Genomic DNA, 13,921 nt, shown 5'->3' on the forward strand with positions numbered 1-13,921 from the left:
TTTTCAACAAGCCTGGTAGGCTAGCCTGTGATGAAGGCTTTTCAGAGTAAAAATGGGTGCAGAATTCACATGAGCACAGTACAGCAACAGCAACAGCTTAGCTGTGCTGCTACTCAAGAAAAAGCACATATCTAAGAAAAAGCATAGCTAAATATCTGCAACAATGTTTATATGGATAGAGATTCTCATTCACATTTTTTTTACATAGAAACAATAGCATGTATTGTATCACAGAAAATATGCCCATGCACTCAAACTGATACTGTGTTCTAGTGCTGCAGTTCTTTTAACTCAGCAGATTAAATATTTAAAACAAGATTTTTGGTCTTACTTAATTGCATGTCAACATGTCCTCCACTATGACTCAAACTGGTTTGTGGAATCAAGAAGCAAGTCTGTCTTGGGTCAGTGATGTTTTTACAATGCCCAACAGACCCTGGAGATAGATGGGTTAAACATGAGAATATTAAGTGTGGGAGTTTCAGTCCTAACAACACTATTACTAATTCATTCACTGGGTTTTAACATACTGGGCTGAAGTTGCCCTTCAGATGCACTTTTACTTGAATTTCTATCCTAAAGGCATTCCTCACACATAATAGACTACTTGCACTAAGGCATGTGACGTATTTCCGTTTCCAAATAGTACCGCTTGTGCGTTTCCGGTACGTTTGCTTATCTATCGGTAGCTATGCTAATGTCGCTTCAGAATGAGTATAAAAAGGAAAGTATTTAAAACAGAACATTTTCAAAAACAGGAGAAGAAATACTCCGAGCATTGCTGTGTCCCACTTTGTTCAGCTTCAGCCAAATTTAACGGCATACTAAGTTTTCATGCCTTTCCGACCCATTCCGACTTGAGAAGACAATGGCTGGTAAATATACGCCGGGATCATTTCACGATTACCTCTCACACCAGGGTCTGCTGCAGACACTTTGCCAGTGATCAACTCATAGAGCCAACAACCCTCGATGGTCGAAGGAGGCTTATTAAAGGTGCTGTACCAACACTTTTTGAGTGGAATGGCTATAAAGTTGAACCACTGCGGCGTAGTGTTTGGGAGAGAACGGAGCGACGCCCTGAACTAGTTCCTCCTGACGATCAAGAAGAGCACAGTCTTACAAGAGATCATGACTACTGCTCAGTCCCTGAGCCGTCTGCATTGGACATATCAGCATCAGCTGCAGAAGACCTGTCCAAAGACGTGGAGACTCTGAGGAAGGAAATACAGGAGTTACGTGTCCAGCGAGAATTTGGGTTACAGCGTTTTGCTGGCTCCGACACTGACATCCGATTCTATACCAGGTACATCTAAGTTCTATTCAAGCTAACTGTTTAAAATATACCAAGGTCACCATCAGTTAAATTTCGAAAGTTTTTCCAGTCTTAATGAAAACAAAATAGAAATTTACTTTTTCTCTGCTGATTGTATGTTTTATGTAGATGCTTTAGTATTTAAACGATATCCTAATGCTACAGGTAAAATACAACACCAAATACTCTTAATCAGACTATTTTATACAGCAATGCCATTAGCATATTTGTCACAGATCACATTATTTTTATGTCAGTGTGTAATGTTAATTAATGATTGACACGATGTATGTCTCTCTCGTGAATAGATTTCCAAGCTATGATCATTTGATGGCATTCTGGGTTTTGATTGAGCCTTGCATCTATAAAATGATCCGGGTTTCAAGAGCCAAGTCAGCTGCCAATCGGAACGAAGAAGTGTTGACACCTGCACGCACATCAACAGTAGGTTATGGGTTTGTTGGTAGTTAGAACTAGAGGTGTAATGTTATTGTATTTATGTACAATAACATTACATTATGTACAGTAGCATACATACACAGGTGTATGTATGCTAGACTCAGTATCCTTTACATACATACACCTCATACACCTGTGCACTACAGCACCTCATTGTTTACCCCATGGTACAGTATGGTATGCCTAACCATTACAAAACATTTAGCCAAGAAAAGAATAATTTTACTAGTTCATAGCTTAAGGAGTAACATTTTCCCCTTTGTTTTCACCTTCCAGAGGCAGCTGCTACAGCCAATTGATGAGTTTTTTCTTTTCCTGGTTTTCCTGTCAGTTGGTTTGAAGGAGAGGGACCTGGCACACCGATTTAACATACACCAGTCCACAGTGAGCCGCATTATTGCAACATGGACAAATTTTCTTGCCACTGCACTGGGGTCTCAGTGCATCTGGCTTACACGTGAAGAAGTGCAAGCTTACCTCCCTGAGGAATTCAAAGATTTCTCAGACACCCAGATGATCCTTGACTGTACAGAGCTGAGGTGTCAGACACCATCCTCACCACTTCTCCAAAGTGAAATGTACTCTTCGTACAAATCCCACTGTACGATGAAAGCCCTGGTTGGCATAGCTCCACATGGTCCAGTGACATTCATCTCTAATCTGTATGCTGGTTCGGTTAGTGACAAGGAACTATTCAAACAATCAGGCATTGCTGAGAAGTTGACTGAAGACATGGCAGTGATGGTAGATAAGGGCTTCCTAATCACCGATTGTTGTAAATGCAAAGTGTACTGCCCACCTTTTCTATCTAAGCAGAAGCAGATGCCAGCATACCAGGTTAAGGAGACGCAGGCCATAGCCAGACTCAGGGTACATGTGGAGCGAGTCATTAGGAGGATCAAACAGAACAAACTTTTTGATAGCATCATTACCATGTCACATGTTTATAATATCAACCAACTGTTTGCAGTGGCATGTATGCTGTCAAATTACCAGAACACAGCATTAGTTAAAAAATGGGTTAAGTGAGACAAGATGGATTTTTCCCAAGACACCAGTGCCAGTACAAGTAACTTATGGAAAATGACCTGCAGCTGAGGCCACTACAGTTGAATTTCTTCCTTCTCAGCTGACAATACTTGATTACAGAACTGGTACTTGAGTGCTGATAGTTGAGTTTCAGTTATTGATAATTCAAATTCATTGCAAATGTTTAATGTTAATAATACTGTTTAATTATACTACTATATTACTATTCAGATTCAACAAAACTATTTATCAAAATTATAAAGTAAATCACTAAATCGTTTTAAAACCATAAGTGACATTGAACTTTTGTAACATCAAAAATACCATTTGTCATTTTCTACAGTTCAGTTGTGTTATTGTCTAAATGTATATCAGTATGCTAGGCATGGAGTTTTAAATACTTACCATGTAAATAAGTTCTGCACAAATTCAATGTTTTAATGTGTGTTTTTAAAAATTAAATTGATGCCATTGCTTAAATAACAGTTTATTGATGTCACATAAAAGTAACATGTAACAACAAAAGAATTCATGAAATATATTGAAAATAAAACATCAGTTATTTTGTTCCAGCCAGCCTGAAGGATCTGTTTTTCTTTTTGCTGTTTTCACTGTTCATTTTTTCAAACAAAGGTATCTTGGCATATATATGTAAAAAAAGAAATAGTCTGCCTTTTCTCTGATTGCATTGTGCACATCTGTATCCATGTATATTCTTTGCACTAGGTAGTCCTCTTGTGCCCACACAACAAAGTCACACCACTGCATCCCACTGATGAGCAGTTGTCCTTGCACCTGCCAGTAATATGCGTGGCTCTTTTTTAGTTTAGGGGTACCACATTCCATCTGCACATATTTGCAGTCAATAAAGTTTTGTACATTGGGACATTTGAATTCGATGAAGCCAAACTGGGGGTATTCATTGGGGTCAAAAACAACACCATCAGGAGATGCAGCAAGCCAGGGGGCAATGGGGTGAATGACCAGACCACAGGGTGAGTAGTTAACATTCATTAGCCTACTATACTCTGCTGCTATTGCAGGCTCCATCTCAGTTCCTCTCCTCATGTCTGCTGTCTGCCTTGTTCCCTTCAATATACGCTCTGCTAGTGACTCGGCCGAGCTCTGGCCTCTGACGTGACACACCTCCCGAAACCTAGAGGCAGTCACTCTGGGCCTTCGGAGCTGATGCCACTCAGACGAAGAGCTTTGCTCACGTGTAGCTTCCTCTATTTTGTGAGCCATTTCCAGAGTTACAGACAAGCTTTTCAGATGCAGAAGCTCTTCTTCTGAGCACACAAACACACAATCTGATGGCAAGATGTCATACCCCTCCAGAGGCAAGTGCGGTGTTGGTGGTGCATCGCGGTGTAGTGTGATGTACCGGGTTGTCAAAACCGGCTGCTGATATTACAGAACACGGCCCTCCTGCACCAGCCCAAAGGCACTTTCCACAAGGGGCTTGTCAGGTCTCATGTTCATTGTGGTCACAAGTGGCCTGTCCTCAATATTAAATTTTGCATATGCCTCCGTTATTCTGAACAAGCAGGGATCTGGTAACGGACCCACCATGCCTCTGTAGAAGCCACTCCTAAAGAAAACATCAATGACAATAATGTAAAGGAGAAGGTTATTATACTGAACAACAACTAAACTAAAAACTAAAAGGTGTAAAACAGTGGTGCATAAGTTAGAGACTGGGATGTATATGTACATGACTGAGTTAGCCGTCTTCAGAAAGTGTAATGTTGTATGTAAATTAATACCTATTCTGACACATGTATGTATAAAAAAAATAGCAACATACATTTGTAACACATGAAACCAAATTTTACAAATGTAATTACCGTACTCCAGTCTGGGCCATCCTATTTGGTACTGGCTTAGTGAAGATCATGGAGTTGATGGGTCCTGGCTTCACACCCTAACAGAAGACACATTTACTATGGATGGTGTTGCTGTTCATATGTAAACATGGACTAATTCAAAAACTTTAACCTCATTTAAATTACCACTGTCCGTGGCTTGTGCCATTGCTGTTCAGATTCCGTGCAGCTATGCACAGGGGGGACAACCGGCACTCTGAGTTGTGAGTAGTGTGCTGTTTGGAAGAGCAATGCCACTGTGTGATTGCACATAACAGCGCCTGCCACAGAGGAGCACTGGCTATGTGTCAGTATCACCGGCGATGAATCCAGAAGCTTAATCTAAGAAGAAAGAATGAAAATTAAAAATGTAACATCTTCATGGAAGAGCCGAACAGGAACATAGTTCAGTGTTATGGTTACGTACCCTCCTGAATGCTTAGTGTTTCCTTCTCTCCCTATTAAAACAACTTAACCATGCTTGATAACTGTAATAACTTAGATTGTGTATATTTGCAGTATTAACTTGTTGTCAAATGTTTCTGATCACCCAAACACACGTTGATTTAACTATCTGACTAGTCAAATTAGGAGTGATAAAGCAGGGAGACAAGGAAAACATTCAAGTTGATGGGCCTTTAGGAATGAACTTAACTAATGCTTAAATGAACTGAACCCCACAGAACGGGGATTAACAACTTTACACAGCTTCCTGCCTACACTTAGTCTGTGTGGTGCCTCACTCTTCCTCATCGACCTGTAGCACAGGGCTCTCACACCGACCTCCCCTGACAACCTGTCTTTATTGGACACTGAATAAAGATACAAGTACCATTAGCATTATTTCTGTATTACTCATTTCAGCATGTCTTAAACATATATATTTTACACTTAGCAAGAGTAGCATTAGGTAGTTAACTACCTCCATAGTTAGCCAACTACCTAAAGCTATTATAACAGTGTCTAACAACAAAAGTGACATTAGTTAAGAAAACCTCAACTATAGTTTAGGACGACATAAAACACCGTTTAAGAAAACATGTAATGTAGAGAACTGACATCAAATGAAGGACATAGCGGAGTAACGTAGTGTTTGCATTTGACGTTAGCTAGCGTTTCTTTGTCAGTTAATTTACGTTTTCTTACCTTCGTAGTTGTGTATATATGATGCAGCATATAACTTAAATCCTTTATCTAATTTGCTGGCGGGGGTAGTCGTCACTCTGCAAATCCGATGAACATCGGTGATGTTCAATTTTGGGAGCTCTTGTAGGCAGCGAGTGTAGAACGTCGCCATGGTTTAACCGCACCGGAAGCACTGGAGCAGGACTACATAGAACGCGGAAGTGTTAGTGCAAGTAGTCCATTGCATAATTCCAGCAGGACATTTTGCATGTGGTGTATTGATTGTTGAGCAGAGTGCCTGGAGGGGTGACATTCATCTGTTACAGTATATGTAGACTCAGGGGCTATGTAAAGGCTAAATCTTTGTATGTACGTCTGTTTGTTTGTGTATTTGTGGCTCCAAGGAAAACGACAATGCCCAGCTGTGCTGCATGCGTTACCCCAGGTGATTCATCGATCGGTGATATAGCAGAGCCTAGCTCAACAGTGAGTGTCTAGACATGACAAAGAGGTGAGGAATACAGAGATATAGAGAGACTGAATCAGAAGGGGGGGAAACGCAGCAAACATGTGATGCTGCAGGTAAAGAGATGCATTTAGACACTCCAAATGTACTGCAAACTCAACATGCATTACTTAAACAGAGACTCGAAGACTGACACATAATTATGCAGTGTCACCTGAATTTCTCACCTCCTACCATGAAGCTCTTTCTTACATAAGCTCATGCTGCTCTGCAAAAAAAAAAAAAATCCTAATGGCTACAAGGCCATGAAACATATAATGTCAAGTTAAACACATTAGAGTGCACTCAGGTCTACTAAAAAGGTCTGATCTGTAGGGGAAGAAAGAGGAGAGTAGAGCAGGATTTAATTTTTTAATGTATTAATTTACTTAATTGATTAATTTATTGCTCATAATGTTGGCTTAAAGCAGTAGTTCTTAAAGTTGTAATCACCAATTTAGGACAATTAAATGATTTTTGTAAATGTCGCCTACGCACATAACCACATTGGATTTTAAATCAAACAAGATGTGATTGAAGTGCTGACTTTCAGCTGTAATTCAAGGGGTTTAACTGAAGTATTGCTTTAAATCTTTAGGAATTACAGACATTTTTATACATAGTCCCCCATTTTTAAAAGCTCAGAAATAATTGGGTATGTGGAAATAATTTTAATAATAGGATTCCCATGATTTGGATCACAAGCTGTTCCTCTTCTTCCCCATACTTTTCTAATCATTCTGCTTCCATAGAATTCCATAGAATTTATATCCAGAACTGTGCAGGCTCTTTTAAACACTTTCTATCAATGTCTAATCAGCTCTTTTTGTTTATGAGTGTAATCAGTGTAATGTTTACACCTTATTGTAAACTGTGTCTTTATATTCAAGAAGGTGGCTCTTGAATGTAGACTTTGACATCATATGGCATCTCTGTAATAGTGTTCTTGACTTGGCTAAATGTTGTGAAGGGGTTTTGCTTAACTGAAGAAAGAATTCTGCCATCATCCCCAATAGTTATCTTCTGTAGTTTTCCAAGACTTTTGATGTTGCTGTCAGTTAATTTTTCTTTTTTACAATGTGCCACATTGTAGATTTCTCTGATAGGTTTATTTTGGGTTTTCATCATAATGACGGCCTCCTTCACTTGCATCGACATTTGTTTGGACCTCATAGCGAGAGTTTCAGACAGAGCCCAAATGAAGTTCATTTTTGGAATCGTTTCCAAAAGTATTATCTGCTAATTTGTAATAAAATAGGGGAACTGTCCCAACCTGGCCATGAAACTGCTTTTCAGTTAATCCTATCCATCCATCTATCCATTTTCTACCACTTATCTGTGTACAGGTAGCAGTCTAAAGCTTCCTTGAGCAAGGGCAGTGCAAAGGCAGTGTTTGTTGTCAGATGCAGGCAGTGTCAAAAACATGTAGTAGGACTGGACTGTGGGCTTCTCTTGCTTGTGCTATTGTTGGTCCATCAGCCAAATGTGGAGGATATCAAAAATTCCTGATGATTTTCACTGTTGCTCCTTTCCCTGTTTTGGCCCACTTGTCAACCAATAAGCATTTTACCTATGTATAGGTCACCCACATCCAAAAATGTCCAGTTGGGATCATGGAAGACAACGGTAAATGGGATCACATTTATGGTGTGTTAAACGCCTTCTCCTTTTACTCTGAACAGAAACCATATGCAAACAGACACATATGTGGGACCATAATTTACCCTTAAGAGGAGATTATCAGACCACCCTTTTCCCTGCCACCTCTTCCAGCTCTTTCGGATACCAAGGTGTTCCCAAGCCCTCCAAGAGATATATTTTCTTCCTTGTGTCCTTGGTCTGTCCAGAGCCTCCTAAACATTTAAAACATTTCTTTTGCTTATGCCTTGGATTAACACTCTTGAGTACTGATTGTGGTAACATACATAAGCAAAAGCACAAAAATTGGTATTTATGTGGTATTTAGGTCACTTTTTATGGACCTATCTGTGACTTTGTGAGTTCTCATAAGAAGAATGTGCACACAGAGAAGAAATTACTGTTTATAATGTGTTTGCTTTATTTATTTATTTATTTTTTGCTATCAGGTGCCTTTTAAATTTCTCTAAACTATCTGTATTTGTCCATTTTTCTATGCTGTCGTATTACAGTATGACATGAAATTTTAAGGAACTAAATGTACAGTAGTGCACTCTTTGCTTGACACATAAAATGGTACAAAGGTTCCCCACTGGCCTTGGGCTCCACTTTAAGAAACCTGGGCCTGGAGAAGTAGACTTGGTTGAAATACTATCCATAAGCCCATAAGATAGCCAATGGAATATGGTCAGCTATGGACTTGTCTAATGCACACATCAGATCATCACGTCCATGCATCATTCTGAACCATAGGCTATCCACTAGCCATTCCCATTAGCCTCCTATATTAGATTTCCATTTGATTTGATGAGAGTTTTCTTTTTTCTTCTTCTTCTTCTTCTTTTTTTTTTGAAGCGAAAGAGAGCCACTCTCCAAACACCAATTTAAAGAGGGATAGCAAAGTAATCAATTCACAAACCGGAGACTGCAGACTGAATTACCTGGATGGTGAGCCTGGTGGTGGTAGGGATCAGCAATGAGAGCCAGTTTCACACCTATCCATATCAAAGGCTTTAAGGGCAGGAGAAGAAGCTGTGAGTTCCTGAATAGTAGCAAGGGATCAGTGATGATTAAAGCTAACCTGAGCATAGCAAGAAGGCAATACAAAGAGGCTATGTGGAACTCACACTTATTTTCCTGATTGATTTTCCAGGCTTCAGGCTTTGTATGTCCACCTTCTTCTTCTTTAAAAAGGTGAAGCAAAATCTCATTTTGCTTCGCCTTGTTTTGACTAGCAGAGAAAGACTCTTTTCACTATCTTTTTTAATGTTTGTCATTAATGTTTGTTTCAATTACATTTTTTTTTATTTCAAAACTTCAACTATAGAGATATTGTTCTACATTGGAAAAATTCTTAAGGGCCACTATGAGCTATGTAGTCGCAATCAGGATTCATTGTTAGATCAAATATCATAACACCACAAGAGAGATAAGAGAGAGTGGATAAAGGTTCAGCCGTAAAATATTGTGCTTTATTCTAACCAAGTACTTATAATCAACCTTAATAGAGACAGAAATAAAACTGGATCAGAGATGTACCCACTTTAAGCATTTACACTGTCAGAGAGTTTTTGGTTGGAAATAAAGCAGCACTTCATGTTTACATTAGTTACATTAGTGCTCTGTGATCAAATACAATCAGCGTGGTTGAGCAATTTTTGCCAAATGTCAAATGTTTTCATGTGTTTTTTAATTTAGGATTTATTCATGTTAAACTGTACTTGCCTCACCCATCTGTGTGTGTGTACTGGGTTCTGATTTGTAATGAAATGGAAAGGATATATGTGCATGTCACTGGCGTGCCTGCTGGAAGACCTCAAAGATCTTAATACCGTTTCCTTCATTGCCCTCTCTCTCTAGTTTTAGTTCACTGCAGTGTGTAAGTTATCTATAATTTCAAACGTCCAGCTATAAATCTTCATTAGTGGTTAGAATAAAGAAAGGATTTATTTTTCTAGTTCTTCAGAGCAGTTTTGCCATGTAGAAGAATAGGGCTGAAGTCATGGGGCAAAAACTAATCTGCACCTTGCAACTGACTAAAGAGTATTATTAATGGCTTTTACTCTAACTTGGGTGGGGGAAGTGCATCCCCAACCCCTATTCATTTCTCTATGAGACATAGACATTCAGAGCTCGTTAGCAACCAGGGTAAGGTAGGTAAACAGACTCCAGATAATATCTCACTTTTCTCTGATTTCTCATTATATAGCACAATGGGCTGTTAGAAAGCTTTTTTGAGAATGCGCTGGACATATTTGCTTAGGTCCTAATAAGATAACAAGCATCGTCAAAGGTCCTGTTATGGATTTTATTGCATAAATAGTACTATTATTTAAGTACTCAGGATAAAATGCTGTAAAAACAGATTCCACTTATATTCTTTTTTTTTAATTTGGAGTATGAAAAAAAGCACTTTCTGACTGAAAGTGACATCCATCACTGCATATTTTAAAAGTCACAGCAAATTCTGTAAAAAAAAAAAAAAGAAAGAAAGAAAGAAAGAAAAGAAAAAAAGTTAGCCATGCATTAAAATTGTCCAGTAGGTGCTTTAAAATAGACACACACTGAATCATCCAATTGACACTCTTATCCCTCCAAGCTAGATAGAGCCGGGGCTGGATGTAGACATTTTAAAATGCCAGCCTATCTTTGTTTCCATCTTACAGAGTCCTTATTCAGACCGTACCACAGGAAGTCCATTACGCAGTGATACCCACTGTGGATGTGTAGCCTATCACAGAAAATTATTTCAAGTTCACAATTCAAGAACTGGTGATGTATTGTGTCAGCACATTCCTTTCATACTGTATATCAATGAATTCCATCCCTGTAAGTTTCACTGTATCGCTCCTGAAACATTTAAAAGTGGAGACACTGCAGAAATAGCACCGTACCAAATGATGTTTATCACAAGCGAGCATTTCAGCACACAATCTATATGGCCATTCTTTACAGTACTGTGTCTGTGTGTGTATGTGAGAGAGAGAGAGAGTGACTGAAAGAGAGACATTTCCCTCCCTTGAGTATCAGATTCATCTCATCTCTCTTCATTACCATTACACATCCATCCACTGTGAGCTGAACCCCTGGCTGTGGTACTTCACACAGTATTACTTCGCAGTCCCCCATGTGCCCTGGCAACTTCCCCATGCCACTCAGGCCCAATCTACCCATATTACTTCCCCTCAGGCTTCATCTAAGTGTGACTGATAGGGCCAAAACAGGAGAACAAACAGCAGGACTAACTTCCAATAGGATTAGGAGCTGTGAAGCATCAGCACACTTCTTTCTCCCCCTCTATTCCTTCCACAACAATAGACCAGTCCATCCCATCTGCATGCATCAAGGAATAACTTTAGAAAAGTTGCTATGAATGAAATAGACTTAAGTCAGTGTGGGCTGGAATGAAAGCCTTAGAGCCAAAGCAGATTTTATTAACTGGTCAACAACGCTACTCAACAAATTTAGTAAAACTGGAGAGAGAACCACTTTCTGAAGGCTCAGAGCCTGTCTTGCTTCTTTATTATTAACGCCCACCAGTGACGCCATGTTTCAGAGCAAGTGCATGCTGTTACAAAATGAGATCGGGGTTAGATTTCATGAGGCTCCTGAGTGCTCTTACTGTACAGCCCAGTGCTGCTCAGTTACGGGTCATTAGGAACGCCTGCTCCTGCCGTGCACCACACCAGCCCATTATCTGGCCGCCTGGTGCAGGGAGCTTGCTGGGCAAGGCTAAACATTGGTGAAGAGTTTCTGTCCTAGACAAGAAATTATAAGCTAAAGACATACTGTACAGCGAGGAGTAGTAAATTAGTATTATCTAAAAGTGTACAGAAAATATAGATGAAAGAGTTCACTTTTACTCTGTTTGACACTGTATACACATTTTCAAGTCCATGAATCGTAAGGAAAATCTCATCTGTAATACTCCACTGAATGTCTTAGTACAAATTAGCAGTTCAAAAAGATTTTAAGAGCTGGTAAGAATAGTTAGAAGCCATCTCAGCAGGGAGAGAATTTTAAAGAAGTAGCCTTAACCTAAAACAAACAAATGCTATTTGTGATATCACTAAAGGGTCTTGAAATGGGCATTGTGCATGTCTTCGTCTTCTTCTTCTTCTTTTGGTTGCTGCCTTTAGAGGTTGACCAACTGCCTTGATCTCACACTATCCCTAACATCCTCTTCTGTCACACCAACCCTCTCCATGTCCTTATTCACTACATCCATGAACCCCCTCTGTGGGCTTCTTTGCACATATCAAAAGCATCTTAGCTTTGCCTCATTTGCTTGGCTTTAAACCATAAAAGTGCCGAATAGTGTGGTTTGCATAGACATTAAAAAACATGTTTTCAGCACTGTGTGAAAAAGCTGTTTCAGACTCTATAATTAATTAAATCAATTTGCAACACTTAAAATCAACCATTTATTAAGTCTTGTTAGGGCCTGGATTTTTTGATTTTTGATTTAGTGTAATTTATGTTTTCCAAGAAAAACAACAACAACAACATGACAACAGACAAGATTCTAAGACACTGAGACTTTAAAATGAGGCTTTAAAACCCAGTGAGTGAAGTCATGGTGATCACATCTGTCTTTACTGGAGATAACTAAACAGATGTCTCTGTTATCTTATCAGTGATGATTGTCAGAGGATAGAATTTTGCCAGATGGTCAAGCGCGGATATAGTTGATAAAAAGAGATGGAAGAAGTGGATGAGGGTCACTGAGTTTCTCAGTCAAGGCTCTGAGATCTCTTTCTTCACTCTTTAAAGCTTTGATACATTTTCTTTCTGGTATATCCCCAAAATATCTATACGTTTTACTCTGACATAATCGTTACACAGTCAGTGTTCTTATATTGTAAATATCACTGGCTTTAGGGCTAGCATATTATTCAATTTTCATTTTTCTATACTATAATGATAAGATGACATTCCTATTAGAGCAGGGTTTTAAAGTCAAATACATTCTTTAATCAGGCAATTGCTCAATCATTAAGATCTTGTACACATTTGCATCGTATGCTATTTGACTTTTTTCAGCTCTCCATTGCTCTAAGTAATGGTCCCAGTATCACTGGTGTGTCTGCAGGGGAAGCACAGGCAGCAGGAAGCTTTTGGCTATTTTTAGCATGATTATCTCATACTTCCTTTCTGTGAAACAACACAAGATGTAATAGGTGAATCTTTCCTCATATTTGATATTCCTGGGTGTATTTGCCGGTGAAAAGGTTGTGTAATTGCAGAGAGCGCAAATGTATTGTGTGCTCAGGTGCAGCAGTAGGAGATTTGGCAATAGAAGTGTTATTTTGAATGCAGTATGGCACAATTTCAAAAATTATGTAAAAAAAAAAAATGTTTAAAATGTACAACTAACATCTGTTGTTTTAATGCCAGCAAACCAACCTATACAAGCAGGTAAGCATGCTGAGATTTATATTTATCATGAGCTGTGCAAAACCTACTTTACAGACAGTGCACAGGCAAAAATCATGCTCTATCAACTGCATGCAAATGAGCTCTCTCCACGGGAGCAACCTTAGTAAGTGTGGGTTTGAGGGCTCCATCTCTTCAGCACTGCTGAGTTCATGCATGATTGAGAGTATTTTAGTTCATGATGCTGTGGTTTCTATTCTCGTTAATGGGAGGACACATATCTAATAAGACTAAGTGTGTTTTGTCCTCTGAGACATCATAAAAAACTGGTGAGGACTTTATTCAGTACTTATCTTGTTTACATTAAGCAGTTAATTGCACTTGAAAGTTGTATACACATGTATACACAGTCTCTATACTATACTCTTTTATATATAGTTGTATGTAACTCACCCTTTAGCTGGTTCACACTCACATCACCACCATGACCAAGGATCTATACCCTATGCAAAATACACTTTATAGATATCCACTGTAATACTTTGCATGAATTGTTTTTCCATCTGAATGACCTGCACAAACATACTTTTGGCCAGAGAGGATTCTGAA

The 13,921-nt window shown here is 39.0% G+C and overlaps 2 protein-coding genes and 1 pseudogene across 3 annotated transcripts in view; 2 read left to right on the plus strand and 1 right to left on the minus strand.

Annotated features, from left to right (window-relative positions):
- The window catches only part of rtn4rl1b (reticulon 4 receptor-like 1b), a 156,240-nt gene that overhangs the window by 85,488 nt on the left and 56,831 nt on the right, over positions 1 to 13,921 (plus strand). The gene's annotated exons all lie outside the window — the stretch shown is intronic.
- On the plus strand, positions 629 to 3,375 carry LOC146694297 (uncharacterized). Its single transcript, XM_085430417.1, has 3 exons — positions 629 to 1,306; positions 1,624 to 1,759; positions 2,051 to 3,375. Exons 1-3 carry the CDS (start codon positions 711 to 713, stop codon positions 2,801 to 2,803), a joined length of 1,485 nt encoding a protein of 494 aa, XP_085286543.1. The 5' UTR covers positions 629 to 710; the 3' UTR covers positions 2,804 to 3,375.
- LOC146694298 (uncharacterized) lies at positions 3,372 to 6,483 on the minus strand (annotated as a pseudogene). The gene is made up of 5 exons (XR_014914874.1): positions 5,815 to 6,483; positions 5,389 to 5,480; positions 4,816 to 5,010; positions 4,651 to 4,727; positions 3,372 to 4,394 (listed from the first exon to the last, which is right to left on the minus strand). The product of XR_014914874.1 is annotated as an uncharacterized LOC146694298 (transcript).

The sequence above is a fragment of the Copadichromis virginalis genome, linkage group LG14 (assembly GCF_057382275.1).
Source record: "Copadichromis virginalis isolate Kocher_CV1m ecotype Utaka linkage group LG14, C_Virginalis_male_GT1.1, whole genome shotgun sequence".
Classification (NCBI taxonomy): domain Eukaryota; kingdom Metazoa; phylum Chordata; class Actinopteri; order Cichliformes; family Cichlidae; genus Copadichromis; species Copadichromis virginalis.